We start from the raw sequence: 16,907 nt of genomic DNA, 5'->3' as shown, positions 1-16,907 counted from the left end.
TGATCTATTATCACATACGTATTAAAATATTATCTCCCATGCTGCGTGATATGTTGTTTTTATATTCATCCTTTCTTAAATGAACCAAAGGTTTTAGTTGGATTAGATTGTGATTAGTCAAGTTTTCTGATTTCATGATTTCTTAAATTGCGGTCATACGACCTCAATCACTGGAAATAGAATGTCATGAGGATTTCTCTTTACTTGCAATCATAAATTCGGGGAATGTCATCAATTGGTATGTCGGTGATTGCATGATTTCCTGAAAGTCTTTCACAGTCTAATTTGGGCACTAAGTATTTCGTCTAGGTTCAGTGCATGTTTCCAACACTTGATGCTTTATGATTTGGGTATATAGCTTCCACAAGAGCATTTACTGCAAAGACATGTCTCGGTCCCCACTGGTAAGTCATTTCACTCGAACACAGAATCAATAGGCTGAACATGGAAAGGTTACTGCTAGAATACTTATTAGACTGCATGGATCTATTCTTTGATATTAAGGAAACAAATACACCGTGTTATTAACTGTACTTCATTGATGATTCTCAAGTCAGAAAGTACAGGTCTGACTTCCTGTCCTTCAATGCCTGAAAGGATGATCGTATCTGCCAAAAGCACATAGTTAGAAGCACATCGCAGCTCAAACACACACACACCCAGAAATATAAACAAACACAAAGAAACACTCACATGGGCATGATTCTGCATGTTTTAAGTAAACTAACGCATTTTAAGTAAACTACCACTTAAGTTTACTGTTTTAAGTAAACACCACTGTTTTCAGTAAACTAACGCCTTCCCCAGGAGTTTTAAGTGAACTCCCTGGGGAATACAAGGGGACACACCCTATGGTTCATTCTTTAACTGAGTGCTGATATTGGATTGGTGGACCGCGTACCTGATGGGTGGGTGGGGTGTTCGAGGTAGGCGGGGTTGAGTTATATAAGGGCTGATGCGGCCAGATGGCGTGTCATTTGAAGACTCCCCGGAAGAGATAGCATCTTTCTGCAACGTGCGGTCCCAGCAGAGAAAGCTTGTGATCCTTGCTCCTGGCGACATGGAGGCCGATTCACTCCACTTGGGAGGTGAGTGGCAGTTCAACCACTTTTCAAAACTCACATCTTCTCGGCCAGATGCAGCTTTTGCTGAAATCCAGCGGACTTCTCTACCTGAGAAGTCACCACTCTCATCTGAGACCCATGTCGACCTCTGTGATGGTTTGGCTCCTGTGGCAAGACAGCCTCCCCCTGGGGAGAAGCTTCCTCTCAGTAGCAGGAGACCTGCTGCGGTGGGGGCTGGGCTCCAGAATATGGGAAATACTTGCCATGTGAATGCTTCCCTGCAGTGCCTGACATACACACCACCCCTTGCCAACTACATGCTGTCCCGGGAGCACTCTCAACTTTGTCATCATCACAAGTGCTGCATGCTGTGTACGATGGAAGCTCACATCACACGGGCCCTCCACCGTCCTGGCCACGTCATCCAGCCCTCACAGGCATTGGTTGCTGGCTTCCATCGAGGCAAGCAGGAAGATGCCCATGAATTTCTGATGTTCATTGTGGATGCCATGAAAAGGGCATGCCTTCCCGGGCACAAGCAGGTAGATCATGACTCTGAGGACACCACCCTCATCCACCAGATATTTGGAGGCTGCTGGAGATCTCAAATCAAGTGTCTCCACTGCCAGGGCGTTTCGGACACCTTTGACCCTTACCTGGACATTGCCCTGGATATCCAGGCAGCTCAGAGTGTGAAGCAAGCTTTGGAACAGGTGGTGAAGCCCGAAGAACTCAATGGAGAGAATGCCTATCATTGTGGTCTTTGTCTCCAGAAGGCGCCTGCCTCCAAGACGTTCACTCTACACACTTCTGCCAAGGTCCTCATCCTTGTATTGAAGAGATTCTCCGATGTCACAGGCAACAAACTTGCCAAGAATGTGCAGTACCCTGAGTGCCTTGACATGCAGCCATACATGTCTCAGCAGAACACAGGACCTCTTGTCTATGTCCTCTATGCTGTGCTGGTCCATGCTGGGGGGAGTTGTCACAACGGACATTACCTCTCTTATGTCAAAGCTCCAGGAGGCCAGTGGTATAAAATGGATGACGCCGAGGTCACTGCCTGTAGCATCGCTTCTGTCCTGAGTCAACAGGCCTATGTCCTCTTTTACATCCAGAAGAGTCAACTGGAAAGATGCAGTGAGAGTGTGTCAATAGCAATAGGCAGGGAACCAGGAGCCCTTGGTGCTGAACACAAAGACAGGCGAGCAACGCAAGGAGAGCTCCAGAGAGAACCCTGCCTCCAGGTACCCGACTTGGAGGAGCACTTGGTGGAAAGAGCCACTCAGGAAAGCACCTTAGACCACTGGAAGTTCCTCCAAGAGCAAAACAAAACCAAGCCTGACTTCAACGTCAGAAAAGTCGAATGTACCCTGCCTCCCAACGTGCTTGTGATTCATCCATCAAAATACAAGAGTGGGATGAACAACCGTCATCCTGAACAGCAAAGCTCCCTGCTGAACCTCTCTTCAAGGAACCTGGCACCTCAGGAGTCCATGAACACTGGCACACTCACTTCTCTGCAAGGGAGGACCAGGAGATCCAAAGGGAGGAACAAACACAGCAAGAGGGCTCTGTTTGTGTGCCAGTGATCTCAGGAAAAGTCTCCATGCAAACGCAGGAGTGCATGCGCACACACACTGACACACACACACACATACACGTACACACACACACACCCACGAGGGGGTTCGCGCGCGCACACACACACACCATCACCTACGCAGTCAATCCGACATAAAGTAATGAGGAGCCCAGGTGTCTGTCTACACAAGAGGGAAAACTGGATAGTGATGGCTGCGTTTCAGGATGAGCCCAGACATGGGAAACATCGAGTTTTGCAGTCGTGAGTCTTCTGAACCTGTGGAGGGATTGTCTGTGTGTTTGTGTTCACGGTAGATGTCATTCAGTGTGAATTTCTGAATATGACATATTGCGGTGTAGGGTTGCGCGTGAGGTTATTGCAGGGGACGGGGTTGACTATTTTCTCTTGGGGTGTGTTTCATTCGTCAGTTGTTGGTGAGCACCAGAAGTTGAAATTTTGCGAACGTGGGACTTCTGTGGATCCTTCTCGCTACCTTGAGTAGTGGAAACTGGAACGCATTTGAAGAGAGGAAGGGTGTTCTTCTTTTGAACCTGCCTCGCCGTTTTTACATTACTTGTTGAATGGACGTCAGGCGCCCTAGGACTTGTGCCCTTGGTGGAACCCACAGAATGCTGGAGACAGACAGACAGACACACTTGCCTATTGAATGGTGTCCATTTCCAATGAATTGAAGCAGAAAATCATCCCACTGGTATGTGAGTCATTTGGAAGTAAGTCGTATTGATAAAAAAGGAAATCAAACACAGGAGCGTGTGTGTATTCAACTAAAATAAAATCAGCAAGCACTGAAATAAATCGCATTTGGTGTGCATCAAAATGGCGTCTGGGAGATTCCGGGTCAATCGTCCAGCTGCGAAAGGTGCATCTCTGAAGCACAGTCCCTGACCTGCAGTGAGACTTGTTCATCCGAGGTGGTGTTGCAGTGGAAATGATTGTGGGAAATGGCCCCTTCCTTTTGTGTATTCGCTGATTGGATTTCAGGCTCCGTTTCTCGTTCGGTACAGCGATCCAAGTTGACCAACCCGAGAGGAAAGATGTCCAGGGCATAACTCAGGGCTCCATACAACCACAGAATCTCGGGTGCAACCCTGCTCAAGCACACAAATGCGCGTATTAACAGTGTCTCTGTGTGTGACGTGTGTGCAAAGTACAGTGTGATGAGCATGACTGGCAGACAGGTGATCCATTGGGCTCACCTGAAAATCAGTTATGAGCATGAAAGAACACCGACGCCCAGGTCCCCGCTTCAGACATAACACCCACCAGCGTCTTGTGTGAAGCCACGGCATCTGGACTGCTCATGCTTCTGGGGATCATTCTCCTGAAAATGGTGGCTCCTTTCTCCCTGTGGAGCAACTCTCTACGCAGCGCTTCTTTCCTCCCCCAGGACTCATTTCATCGGGCCCGGGAAGCCTTCTGATTCAACACACCTGACCCATGAAAAGGAAAGGGAAAGAAAGGAGGCCAAAGGTCACACTCTCCTCATTCCACCATCCTCCCTAAAATCATCCTGATTTCATGGGCCCTGAGACCGGGGATGCTTCTGTACACCTCGAGGCCTTGGCGCCTGGCCCAAATGCTATTCTCTTTCTCATTATCTGAAAAATTTTAAGAAAATCCCTAGAGCCAGGATCTTTATTCCTAGTAAGCCGAAAGTCCCAAAGAAACACCCAAATTCTGTCCCTCTTAGTTTGGGAAACAAGTCTACCTTCATCAGCATGACATTCTCCACCAAAGGTGGTAACTGCAAGTCCACCACACAATGCTTAACTGGAATTGGAAGCAACATCTCAGACGATGAAAAATACATGCAAGAATCCCTAAGACAAATGGTTTATTTTTCCCTTTCTTACTAAAACAACTGCCAGTATTAACAATGGTATGCAAATCTCTTTTAGACGCCCTGCTTTTAAATCTCTATGTTTCTTCCTGAGACAGGGACTCATTCCCATCACCCAGGCATTTACAGTGTTTAATTCTGGTTATATGCTATTCTCAAATTTACAACTATTCATTTCATCTCTCTCAAATGTTGATCTATTATCACATACGTATTAAAATATTATCTCTCATGCTGCGTGATATGTTGTTTTTATATTCATCCTTTCTTAAATGAACCAAAGGTTTTAGTTGGATTAGATTGTGATTAGTCAAGTTTTCTGATTTCATGATTTCTTAAATTGCGGTCATACGACCTCAATCACTGGAAATAGAATGTCATGAGTATTTCTCTTTACTTGCAATCATAAATTCGGGGAATGTCATCAATTGGTATGTCGGTGATTGCATGATTTCCTGAAAGTCTTTCACAGTCTAATTTGGGCACTAAGTATTTCGTCTAGGTTCAGTGCATGTTTCCAACACTTGATGCTTTATGATTTGGGTATATAGTTTCCACAAGAGCATTTCCTGCAAAGACATGTCTCGGTCCCCACTGGTAAGTCATTTCACTCGAACACAGAATCAATAGGCTGAACATGGAAAGGTTACTGCTAGAATACTTATTAGACTGCATGGATCTATTCTTTGATATTAAGGAAACAAATACACCGTGTTATTAACTGTACTTCATTGATGATTCTCAAGTCAGAAAGTACAGGTCTGACTTCCTGTCCTTCAATGCCTGAAAGGATGATCGTATCTGCCAAAAGCACATAGTTAGAAGCACATCGCAGCTCAAACACACACACACCCAGAAATATAAACAAACACAAAGAAACACTCACATGGGCATGATTCTGCATGTTTTAAGTAAACTAACGCATTTTAAGTAAACTACCACTTAAGTTTACTGTTTTAAGTAAACACCACTGTTTTCAGTAAACTAACGCCTTCCCCAGGAGTTTTAAGTGAACTCCCTGGGGAATACAAGGGGACACACCCTATGGTTCATTCTTTAACTGAGTGCTGATATTGGATTGGTGGACCGCGTACCTGATGGGTGGGTGGGGTGTTCGAGGTAGGCGGGGTTGAGTTATATAAGGGCTGATGCGGCCAGATGGCGTGTCATTTGAAGACTCTCTCGGAAGAGATAGCATCTTTCTGCAACGTGCGGTCCCAGCAGAGAAAGCTTGTGATCCTTGATCCTGGCGACATGGAGGCCGATTCACTCCACTTGGGAGGTGAGTGGCAGTTCAACCACTTTTCAAAACTCACATCTTCTCGGCCAGATGCAGCTTTTGCTGAAATCCAGCGGACTTCTCTACCTGAGAAGTCACCACTGTCATCTGAGACCCATGTCGACCTCTGTGATGGTTTGGCTCCTGTGGCAAGACAGCCTGCCCCTGGGGAGAAGCTTCCTCGCAGTAGCAGGAGACCTGCTGCGGTGGGGGCTGGGCTCCAGAATATGGGAAATACTTGCTATGTGAATGCTTCCCTGCAGTGCCTGACATACACACCACCCCTTGCCAACTACATGCTGTCCCGGGAGCACTCTCAACTTTGTCATCATCACAAGTGCTGCATGCTGTGTACGATGGAAGCTCACATCACACGGGCCCTCCACCGTCCTGGCCACGTCATCCAGCCCTCACAGGCATTGGTTGCTGGCTTCCATCGAGGCAAGCAGGAAGATGCCCATGAATTTCTGATGTTCATTGTGGATGCCATGAAAAGGGCATGCCTTCCCGGGCACAAGCAGGTAGATCATGACTCTGAGGACACCACCCTCATCCACCAGATATTTGGAGGCTGCTGGAGATCTCAAATCAAGTGTCTCCACTGCCAGGGCGTTTCGGACACCTTTGACCCTTACCTGGACATTGCCCTGGATATCCAGGCAGCTCAGAGTGTGAAGCAAGCTTTGGAACAGGTGGTGAAGCCCGAAGAACTCAATGGAGAGAATGCCTATCATTGTGGTCTTTGTCTCCAGAAGGCGCCTGCCTCCAAGACGTTCACTCTACACACTTCTGCCAAGGTCCTCATCCTTGTATTGAAGAGATTCTCCGATGTCACAGGCAACAAACTTGCCAAGAATGTGCAGTACCCTGAGTGCCTTGACATGCAGCCATACATGTCTCAGCAGAACACAGGACCTCTTGTCTATGTCCTCTATGCTGTGCTGGTCCATTCTGGGGGGAGTTGTCACAACGGACATTACCTCTCTTATGTCAAAGCTCCAGGAGGCCAGTGGTATAAAATGGATGACGCCGAGGTCACTGCCTGTAGCATCGCTTCTGTCCTGAGTCAACAGGCCTATGTCCTCTTTTACATCCAGAAGAGTCAACTGGAAAGATGCAGTGAGAGTGTGTCAATAGCAATAGGCAGGGAACCAGGAGCCCTTGGTGCTGAACACAAAGACAGGCGAGCAACGCAAGGAGAGCTCCAGAGAGAACCCTGCCTCCAGGTACCCGACTTGGAGGAGCACTTGGTGGAAAGAGCCACTCAGGAAAGCACCTTAGACCACTGGAAGTTCCTCCAAGAGCAAAACAAAACCAAGCCTGACTTCAACGTCAGAAAAGTCGAATGTACCCTGCCTCCCAACGTGCTTGTGATTCATCCATCAAAATACAAGAGTGGGATGAACAACCGTCATCCTGAACAGCAAAGCTCCCTGCTGAACCTCTCTTCAAGGAACCTGGCACCTCAGGAGTCCATGAACACTGGCACACTCACTTCTCTGCAAGGGAGGACCAGGAGATCCAAAGGGAGGAACAAACACAGCAAGAGGGCTCTGTTTGTGTGCCAGTGATCTCAGGAAAAGTCTCCATGCAAACGCAGGAGTGCATGCGCACACACACTGACACACACACACACATACACGTACACACACACACACCCACGAGGGGGTTCGCGCGCGCACACACACACACCATCACCTACGCAGTCAATCCGACATAAAGTAATGAGGAGCCCAGGTGTCTGTCTACACAAGAGGGAAAACTGGATAGTGATGGCTGCGTTTCAGGATGAGCCCAGACATGGGAAACATCGAGTTTTGCAGTCGTGAGTCTTCTGAACCTGTGGAGGGATTGTCTGTGTGTTTGTGTTCACGGTAGATGTCATTCAGTGTGAATTTCTGAATATGACATATTGCGGTGTAGGGTTGCGCGTGAGGTTATTGCAGGGGACGGGGTTGACTATTTTCTCTTGGGGTGTGTTTCATTCGTCAGTTGTTGGTGAGCACCAGAAGTTGAAATTTTGCGAACGTGGGACTTCTGTGGATCCTTCTCGCTACCTTGAGTAGTGGAAACTGGAACGCATTTGAAGAGAGGAAGGGTGTTCTTCTTTTGAACCTGCCTCGCCGTTTTTACATTACTTGTTGAATGGACGTCAGGCGCCCTAGGACTTGTGCCCTTGGTGGAACCCACAGAATGCTGGAGACAGACAGACAGACACACTTGCCTATTGAATGGTGTCCATTTCCAATGAATTGAAGCAGAAAATCATCCCACTGGTATGTGAGTCATTTGGAAGTAAGTCGTATTGATAATAAAGGAAATCAAACACAGGAGCGTGTGTGTATTCAACTAAAATAAAATCAGCAAGCACTGAAATAAATCGCATTTGGTGTGCATCAAAATGGCGTCTGGGAGATTCCGGGTCAATCGTCCAGCTGCGAAAGGTGCATCTCTGAAGCACAGTCCCTGACCTGCAGTGAGACTTGTTCATCCGAGGTGGTGTTGCAGTGGAAATGATTGTGGGAAATGGCCCCTTCCTTTTGTGTATTCGCTGATTGGATTTCAGGCTCCGTTTCTCGTTCGGTACAGCGATCCAAGTTGACCAACCCGAGAGGAAAGATGTCCAGGGCATAACTCAGGGCTCCATACAACCACAGAATCTCGGGTGCAACCCTGCTCAAGCACACAAATGCGCGTATTAACAGTGTCTCTGTGTGTGACGTGTGTGCAAAGTACAGTGTGATGAGCATGACTGGCAGACAGGTGATCCATTGGGCTCACCTGAAAATCAGTTATGAGCATGAAAGAACACCGACGCCCAGGTCCCCGCTTCAGACATAACACCCACCAGCGTCTTGTGTGAAGCCACGGCATCTGGACTGCTCATGCTTCTGGGGATCATTCTCCTGAAAATGGTGGCTCCTTTCTCCCTGTGGAGCAACTCTCTACGCAGCGCTTCTTTCCTCCCCCAGGACTCATTTCATCGGGCCCGGGAAGCCTTCTGATTCAACACACCTGACCCATGAAAAGGAAAGGGAAAGAAAGGAGGCCAAAGGTCACACTCTCCTCATTCCACCATCCTCCCTAAAATCATCCTGATTTCATGGGCCCTGAGACCGGGGATGCTTCTGTACACCTCGAGGCCTTGGCGCCTGGCCCAAATGCTATTCTCTTTCTCATTATCTGAAAAATTTTAAGAAAATCCCTAGAGCCAGGATCTTTATTCCTAGTAAGCCGAAAGTCCCAAAGAAACACCCAAATTCTGTCCCTCTTAGTTTGGGAAACAAGTCTACCTTCATCAGCATGACATTTTCCACCAAATGTGGTAACTGCAAGTCCACCACACAATGCTTAACTGGAATTGGAAGCAACATCTCAGACGATGAAAAATACATGCAAGAATCCCTAAGACAAATGGTTTATTTTTCCCTTTCTTACTAAAACAACTGCCAGTATTAACAATGGTATGCAAATCTCTTTTAGACGCCCTGCTTTTAAATCTCTATGTTTCTTCCTGAGACAGGGACTCATTCCCATCACCCAGGCATTTACAGTGTTTAATTCTGGTTATATGCTATTCTCAAATTTACAACTATTCATTTCATCTCTCTCAAATGTTGATCTATTATCACATACGTATTAAAATATTATCTCCCATGCTGCGTGATAGGTTGTTTTTATATTCATCCTTTCTTAAATGAACCAAAGGTTTTAGTTGGATTAGATTGTGATTAGTCAAGTTTTCTGATTTCATGATTTCTTAAATTGCGGTCATACGACCTCAATCACTGGAAATAGAATGTCATGAGGATTTCTCTTTACTTGCAATCATAAATTCGGGGAATGTCATCAATTGGTATGTCGGTGATTGCATGATTTCCTGAAAGTCTTTCACAGTCTAATTTGGGCACTAAGTATTTCGTCTAGGTTCAGTGCATGTTTCCAACACTTGATGCTTTATGATTTGGGTATATAGCTTCCACAAGAGCATTTACTGCAAAGACATGTCTCGGTCCCCACTGGTAAGTCATTTCACTCGAACACAGAATCAATAGGCTGAACATGGAAAGGTTACTGCTAGAATACTTATTAGACTGCATGGATCTATTCTTTGATATTAAGGAAACAAATACACCGTGTTATTAACTGTACTTCATTGATGATTCTCAAGTCAGAAAGTACAGGTCTGACTTCCTGTCCTTCAATGCCTGAAAGGATGATCGTATCTGCCAAAAGCACATAGTTAGAAGCACATCGCAGCTCAAACACACACACACCCAGAAATATAAACAAACACAAAGAAACACTCACATGGGCATGATTCTGCATGTTTTAAGTAAACTAACGCATTTTAAGTAAACTACCACTTAAGTTTACTGTTTTAAGTAAACACCACTGTTTTCAGTAAACTAACGCCTTCCCCAGGAGTTTTAAGTGAACTCCCTGGGGAATACAAGGGGACACACCCTATGGTTCATTCTTTAACTGAGTGCTGATATTGGATTGGTGGACCGCGTACCTGATGGGTGGGTGGGGTTTTCGAGGTAGGCGGGGTTGAGTTATATAAGGGCTGATGCGGCCAGATGGCGTGTCATTTGAAGACTCCCCGGAAGAGATAGCATCTTTCTGCAACGTGCGGTCCCAGCAGAGAAAGCTTGTGATCCTTGATCCTGGCGACATGGAGGCCGATTCACTCCACTTGGGAGGTGAGTGGCAGTTCAACCACTTTTCAAAACTCACATCTTCTCGGCCAGATGCAGCTTTTGCTGAAATCCAGCGGACTTCTCTACCTGAGAAGTCACCACTGTCATCTGAGACCCATGTCGACCTCTGTGATGGTTTGGCTCCTGTGGCAAGACAGCCTCCCCCTGGGGAGAAGCTTCCTCTCAGTAGCAGGAGACCTGCTGCGGTGGGGGCTGGGCTCCAGAATATGGGAAATACTTGCCATGTGAATGCTTCCCTGCAGTGCCTGACATACACACCACCCCTTGCCAACTACATGCTGTCCCGGGAGCACTCTCAACTTTGTCATCATCACAAGTGCTGCATGCTGTGTACGATGGAAGCTCACATCACACGGGCCCTCCACCGTCCTGGCCACGTCATCCAGCCCTCACAGGCATTGGTTGCTGGCTTCCATCGAGGCAAGCAGGAAGATGCCCATGAATTTCTGATGTTCATTGTGGATGCCATGAAAAGGGCATGCCTTCCCGGGCACAAGCAGGTAGATCATGACTCTGAGGACACCACCCTCATCCACCAGATATTTGGAGGCTGCTGGAGATCTCAAATCAAGTGTCTCCACTGCCAGGGCGTTTCGGACACCTTTGACCCTTACCTGGACATTGCCCTGGATATCCAGGCAGCTCAGAGTGTGAAGCAAGCTTTGGAACAGGTGGTGAAGCCCGAAGAACTCAATGGAGAGAATGCCTATCATTGTGGTCTTTGTCTCCAGAAGGCGCCTGCCTCCAAGACGTTCACTCTACACACTTCTGCCAAGGTCCTCATCCTTGTATTGAAGAGATTCTCCGATGTCACAGGCAACAAACTTGCCAAGAATGTGCAGTACCCTGAGTGCCTTGACATGCAGCCATACATGTCTCAGCAGAACACAGGACCTCTTGTCTATGTCCTCTATGCTGTGCTGGTCCATGCTGGGGGGAGTTGTCACAACGGACATTACCTCTCTTATGTCAAAGCTCCAGGAGGCCAGTGGTATAAAATGGATGACGCCGAGGTCACTGCCTGTAGCATCGCTTCTGTCCTGAGTCAACAGGCCTATGTCCTCTTTTACATCCAGAAGAGTCAACTGGAAAGATGCAGTGAGAGTGTGTCAATAGCAATAGGCAGGGAACCAGGAGCCCTTGGTGCTGAACACAAAGACAGGCGAGCAACGCAAGGAGAGCTCCAGAGAGAACCCTGCCTCCAGGTACCCGACTTGGAGGAGCACTTGGTGGAAAGAGCCACTCAGGAAAGCACCTTAGACCACTGGAAGTTCCTCCAAGAGCAAAACAAAACCAAGCCTGACTTCAACGTCAGAAAAGTCGAATGTACCCTGCCTCCCAACGTGCTTGTGATTCATCCATCAAAATACAAGAGTGGGATGAACAACCGTCATCCTGAACAGCAAAGCTCCCTGCTGAACCTCTCTTCAAGGAACCTGGCACCTCAGGAGTCCATGAACACTGGCACACTCACTTCTCTGCAAGGGAGGACCAGGAGATCCAAAGGGAGGAACAAACACAGCAAGAGGGCTCTGTTTGTGTGCCAGTGATCTCAGGAAAAGTCTCCATGCAAACGCAGGAGTGCATGCGCACACACACTGACACACACACACACATACACGTACACACACACACACCCACGAGGGGGTTCGCGCGCGCACACACACACACCATCACCTACGCAGTCAATCCGACATAAAGTAATGAGGAGCCCAGGTGTCTGTCTACACAAGAGGGAAAACTGGATAGTGATGGCTGCGTTTCAGGATGAGCCCAGACATGGGAAACATCGAGTTTTGCAGTCGTGAGTCTTCTGAACCTGTGGAGGGATTGTCTGTGTGTTTGTGTTCACGGTAGATGTCATTCAGTGTGAATTTCTGAATATGACATATTGCGGTGTAGGGTTGCGCGTGAGGTTATTGCAGGGGACGGGGTTGACTATTTTCTCTTGGGGTGTGTTTCATTCGTCAGTTGTTGGTGAGCACCAGAAGTTGAAATTTTGCGAACGTGGGACTTCTGTGGATCCTTCTCGCTACCTTGAGTAGTGGAAACTGGAACGCATTTGAAGAGAGGAAGGGTGTTCTTCTTTTGAACCTGCCTCGCCGTTTTTACATTACTTGTTGAATGGACGTCAGGCGCCCTAGGACTTGTGCCCTTGGTGGAACCCACAGAATGCTGGAGACAGACAGACAGACACACTTGCCTATTGAATGGTGTCCATTTCCAATGAATTGAAGCAGAAAATCATCCCACTGGTATGTGAGTCATTTGGAAGTAAGTCGTATTGATAATAAAGGAAATCAAACACAGGAGCGTGTGTGTATTCAACTAAAATAAAATCAGCAAGCACTGAAATAAATCGCATTTGGTGTGCATCCAAATGGCGTCTGGGAGATTCCGGGTCAATCGTCCAGCTGCGAAAGGTGCATCTCTGAAGCACAGTCCCTGACCTGCAGTGAGACTTGTTCATCCGAGGTGGTGTTGCAGTGGAAATGATTGTGGGAAATGGCCCCTTCCTTTTGTGTATTCGCTGATTGGATTTCAGGCTCCGTTTCTCGTTCGGTACAGCGATCCAAGTTGACCAACCCGAGAGGAAAGATGTCCAGGGCATAACTCAGGGCTCCATACAACCACAGAATCTCGGGTGCAACCCTGCTCAAGCACACAAATGCGCGTATTAACAGTGTCTCTGTGTGTGACGTGTGTGCAAAGTACAGTGTGATGAGCATGACTGGCAGACAGGTGATCCATTGGGCTCACCTGAAAATCAGTTATGAGCATGAAAGAACACCGACGCCCAGGTCCCCGCTTCAGACATAACACCCACCAGCGTCTTGTGTGAAGCCACGGCATCTGGACTGCTCATGCTTCTGGGGATCATTCTCCTGAAAATGGTGGCTCCTTTCTCCCTGTGGAGCAACTCTCTACGCAGCGCTTCTTTCCTCCCCCAGGACTCATTTCATCGGGCCCGGGAAGCCTTCTGATTCAACACACCTGACCCATGAAAAGGAAAGGGAAAGAAAGGAGGCCAAAGGTCACACTCTCCTCATTCCACCATCCTCCCTAAAATCATCCTGATTTCATGGGCCCTGAGACCGGGGATGCTTCTGTACACCTCGAGGCCTTGGCGCCTGGCCCAAATGCTATTCTCTTTCTCATTATCTGAAAAATTTTAAGAAAATCCCTAGAGCCAGGATCTTTATTCCTAGTAAGCCGAAAGTCCCAAAGAAACACCCAAATTCTGTCCCTCTTAGTTTGGGAAACAAGTCTACCTTCATCAGCATGACATTCTCCACCAAAGGTGGTAACTGCAAGTCCACCACACAATGCTTAACTGGAATTGGAAGCAACATCTCAGACGATGAAAAATACATGCAAGAATCCCTAAGACAAATGGTTTATTTTTCCCTTTCTTACTAAAACAACTGCCAGTATTAACAATGGTATGCAAATCTCTTTTAGACGCCCTGCTTTTAAATCTCTATGTTTCTTCCTGAGACAGGGACTCATTCCCATCACCCAGGCATTTACAGTGTTTAATTCTGGTTATATGCTATTCTCAAATTTACAACTATTCATTTCATCTCTCTCAAATGTTGATCTATTATCACATACGTATTAAAATATTATCTCTCATGCTGCGTGATATGTTGTTTTTATATTCATCCTTTCTTAAATGAACCAAAGGTTTTAGTTGGATTAGATTGTGATTAGTCAAGTTTTCTGATTTCATGATTTCTTAAATTGCGGTCATACGACCTCAATCACTGGAAATAGAATGTCATGAGTATTTCTCTTTACTTGCAATCATAAATTCGGGGAATGTCATCAATTGGTATGTCGGTGATTGCATGATTTCCTGAAAGTCTTTCACAGTCTAATTTGGGCACTAAGTATTTCGCCTAGGTTCAGTGCATGTTTCCAACACTTGATGCTTTATGATTTGGGTATATAGCTTCCACAAGAGCATTTCCTGCAAAGACATGTCTCGGTCCCCACTGGTAAGTCATTTCACTCGAACACAGAATCAATAGGCTGAACATGGAAAGGTTACTGCTAGAATACTTATTAGACTGCATGGATCTATTCTTTGATATTAAGGAAACAAATACACCGTGTTATTAACTGTACTTCATTGATGATTCTCAAGTCAGAAAGTACAGGTCTGACTTCCTGTCCTTCAATGCCTGAAAGGATGATCGTATCTGCCAAAAGCACATAGTTAGAAGCACATCGCAGCTCAAACACACACACACCCAGAAATATAAACAAACACAAAGAAACACTCCCATGGGCATGATTCTGCATGTTTTAAGTAAACTAACGCATTTTAAGTAAACTACCACTTAAGTTTACTGTTTTAAGTAAACACCACTGTTTTAAGTAAACTAACGCCTTCCCCAGGAGTTTTAAGTGAACTCCCTGGGGAATACAAGGGGACACACCCTATGGTTCATTCTTTAACTGAGTGCTGATATTGGATTGGTGGACCGCGTACCTGATGGGTGGGTGGGGTGTTCGAGGTAGGCGGGGTTGAGTTATATAAGGGCTGATGCGGCCAGATGGCGTGTCATTTGAAGACTCTCTCGGAAGAGATAGCATCTTTCTGCAACGTGCGGTCCCAGCAGAGAAAGCTTGTGATCCTTGATCCTGGCGACATGGAGGCCGATTCACTCCACTTGGGAGGTGAGTGGCAGTTCAACCACTTTTCAAAACTCACATCTTCTCGGCCAGATGCAGCTTTTGCTGAAATCCAGCGGACTTCTCTACCTGAGAAGTCACCACTGTCATCTGAGACCCATGTCGACCTCTGTGATGGTTTGGCTCCTGTGGCAAGACAGCCTGCCCCTGGGGAGAAGCTTCCTCGCAGTAGCAGGAGACCTGCTGCGGTGGGGGCTGGGCTCCAGAATATGGGAAATACTTGCTATGTGAATGCTTCCCTGCAGTGCCTGACATACACACCACCCCTTGCCAACTACATGCTGTCCCGGGAGCACTCTCAACTTTGTCATCATCACAAGTGCTGCATGCTGTGTACGATGGAAGCTCACATCACACGGGCCCTCCACCGTCCTGGCCACGTCATCCAGCCCTCACAGGCATTGGTTGCTGGCTTCCATCGAGGCAAGCAGGAAGATGCCCATGAATTTCTGATGTTCATTGTGGATGCCATGAAAAGGGCATGCCTTCCCGGGCACAAGCAGGTAGATCATGACTCTGAGGACACCACCCTCATCCACCAGATATTTGGAGGCTGCTGGAGATCTCAAATCAAGTGTCTCCACTGCCAGGGCGTTTCGGACACCTTTGACCCTTACCTGGACATTGCCCTGGATATCCAGGCAGCTCAGAGTGTGAAGCAAGCTTTGGAACAGGTGGTGAAGCCCGAAGAACTCAATGGAGAGAATGCCTATCATTGTGGTCTTTGTCTCCAGAAGGCGCCTGCCTCAAAGACGTTCACTCTACACACTTCTGCCAAGGTCCTCATCCTTGTATTGAAGAGATTCTCTGATGTCACAGGCAACAAACTTGCCAAGAATGTGCAGTACCCTGAGTGCCTTGACATGCAGCCATACATGTCTCAGCAGAACACAGGACCTCTTGTCTATGTCCTCTATGCTGTGCTGGTCCATGCTGGGGGGAGTTGTCACAACGGACATTACCTCTCTTATGTCAAAGCTCCAGGAGGCCAGTGGTATAAAATGGATGACGCCGAGGTCACTGCCTGTAGCATCGCTTCTGTCCTGAGTCAACAGGCCTATGTCCTCTTTTACATCCAGAAGAGTCAACTGGAAAGATGCAGTGAGAGTGTGTCAATAGCAATAGGCAGGGAACCAGGAGCCCTTGGTGCTGAACACAAAGACAGGCGAGCAACGCAAGGAGAGCTCCAGAGAGAACCCTGCCTCCAGGTACCCGACTTGGAGGAGCACTTGGTGGAAAGAGCCACTCAGGAAAGCACCTTAGACCACTGGAAGTTCCTCCAAGAGCAAAACAAAACCAAGCCTGACTTCAACGTCAGAAAAGTCGAATGTACCCTGCCTCCCAACGTGCTTGTGATTCATCCATCAAAATACAAGAGTGGGATGAACAACCGTCATCCTGAACAGCAAAGCTCCCTGCTGAACCTCTCTTCAAGGAACCTGGCACCTCAGGAGTCCATGAACACTGGCACACTCACTTCTCTGCAAGGGAGGACCAGGAGATCCAAAGGGAGGAACAAACACAGCAAGAGGGCTCTGTTTGTGTGCCAGTGATCTCAGGAAAAGTCTCCATGCAAACGCAGGAGTGCATGCGCACACACACTGACACACACACACACATACACGTACACACACACACACCCACGAGGGGGTTCGCGCGCGCACACACACACACCATCACCTACGCAGTCAAT

The 16,907-nt window shown here is 47.3% G+C and overlaps 4 protein-coding genes across 4 annotated transcripts; all 4 read left to right on the top strand.

Moving 5' to 3' along the window:
• Positions 1–1,060: 1,060 nt before the first annotated feature.
• LOC144340061 (ubiquitin carboxyl-terminal hydrolase 17-like protein 6) lies at positions 1,061–2,656 on the top strand. Its single transcript, XM_077997867.1, has one exon. It carries the CDS (start codon positions 1,061–1,063, stop codon positions 2,654–2,656), a length of 1,596 nt encoding a protein of 531 aa, XP_077853993.1.
• Positions 2,657–5,764: 3,108 nt separating this feature from the next.
• LOC144340060 (ubiquitin carboxyl-terminal hydrolase 17-like protein 6) lies at positions 5,765–7,360 on the top strand. The gene has a single exon (XM_077997866.1). The coding sequence runs from the start codon at positions 5,765–5,767 to the stop codon at positions 7,358–7,360; it is 1,596 nt and encodes a 531-aa protein (XP_077853992.1).
• A 3,107-nt stretch (positions 7,361–10,467) lies between these two features.
• Positions 10,468–12,063, top strand: LOC144340059 (ubiquitin carboxyl-terminal hydrolase 17-like protein 6). The gene has a single exon (XM_077997865.1). It carries the CDS (start codon positions 10,468–10,470, stop codon positions 12,061–12,063), a length of 1,596 nt encoding a protein of 531 aa, XP_077853991.1.
• A 3,108-nt stretch (positions 12,064–15,171) lies between these two features.
• LOC144340058 (ubiquitin carboxyl-terminal hydrolase 17-like protein 6) lies at positions 15,172–16,767 on the top strand. The gene has a single exon (XM_077997864.1). It carries the CDS (start codon positions 15,172–15,174, stop codon positions 16,765–16,767), a length of 1,596 nt encoding a protein of 531 aa, XP_077853990.1.
• The last annotated feature ends 140 nt before the right edge of the window (positions 16,768–16,907 follow it).

Source organism: Macaca mulatta, chromosome 3 (assembly GCF_049350105.2).
Source record: "Macaca mulatta isolate MMU2019108-1 chromosome 3, T2T-MMU8v2.0, whole genome shotgun sequence".
Lineage (NCBI taxonomy): Eukaryota > Metazoa > Chordata > Mammalia > Primates > Cercopithecidae > Macaca > Macaca mulatta.
This window is presented reverse-complemented; position numbering and strand designations above follow the sequence as displayed.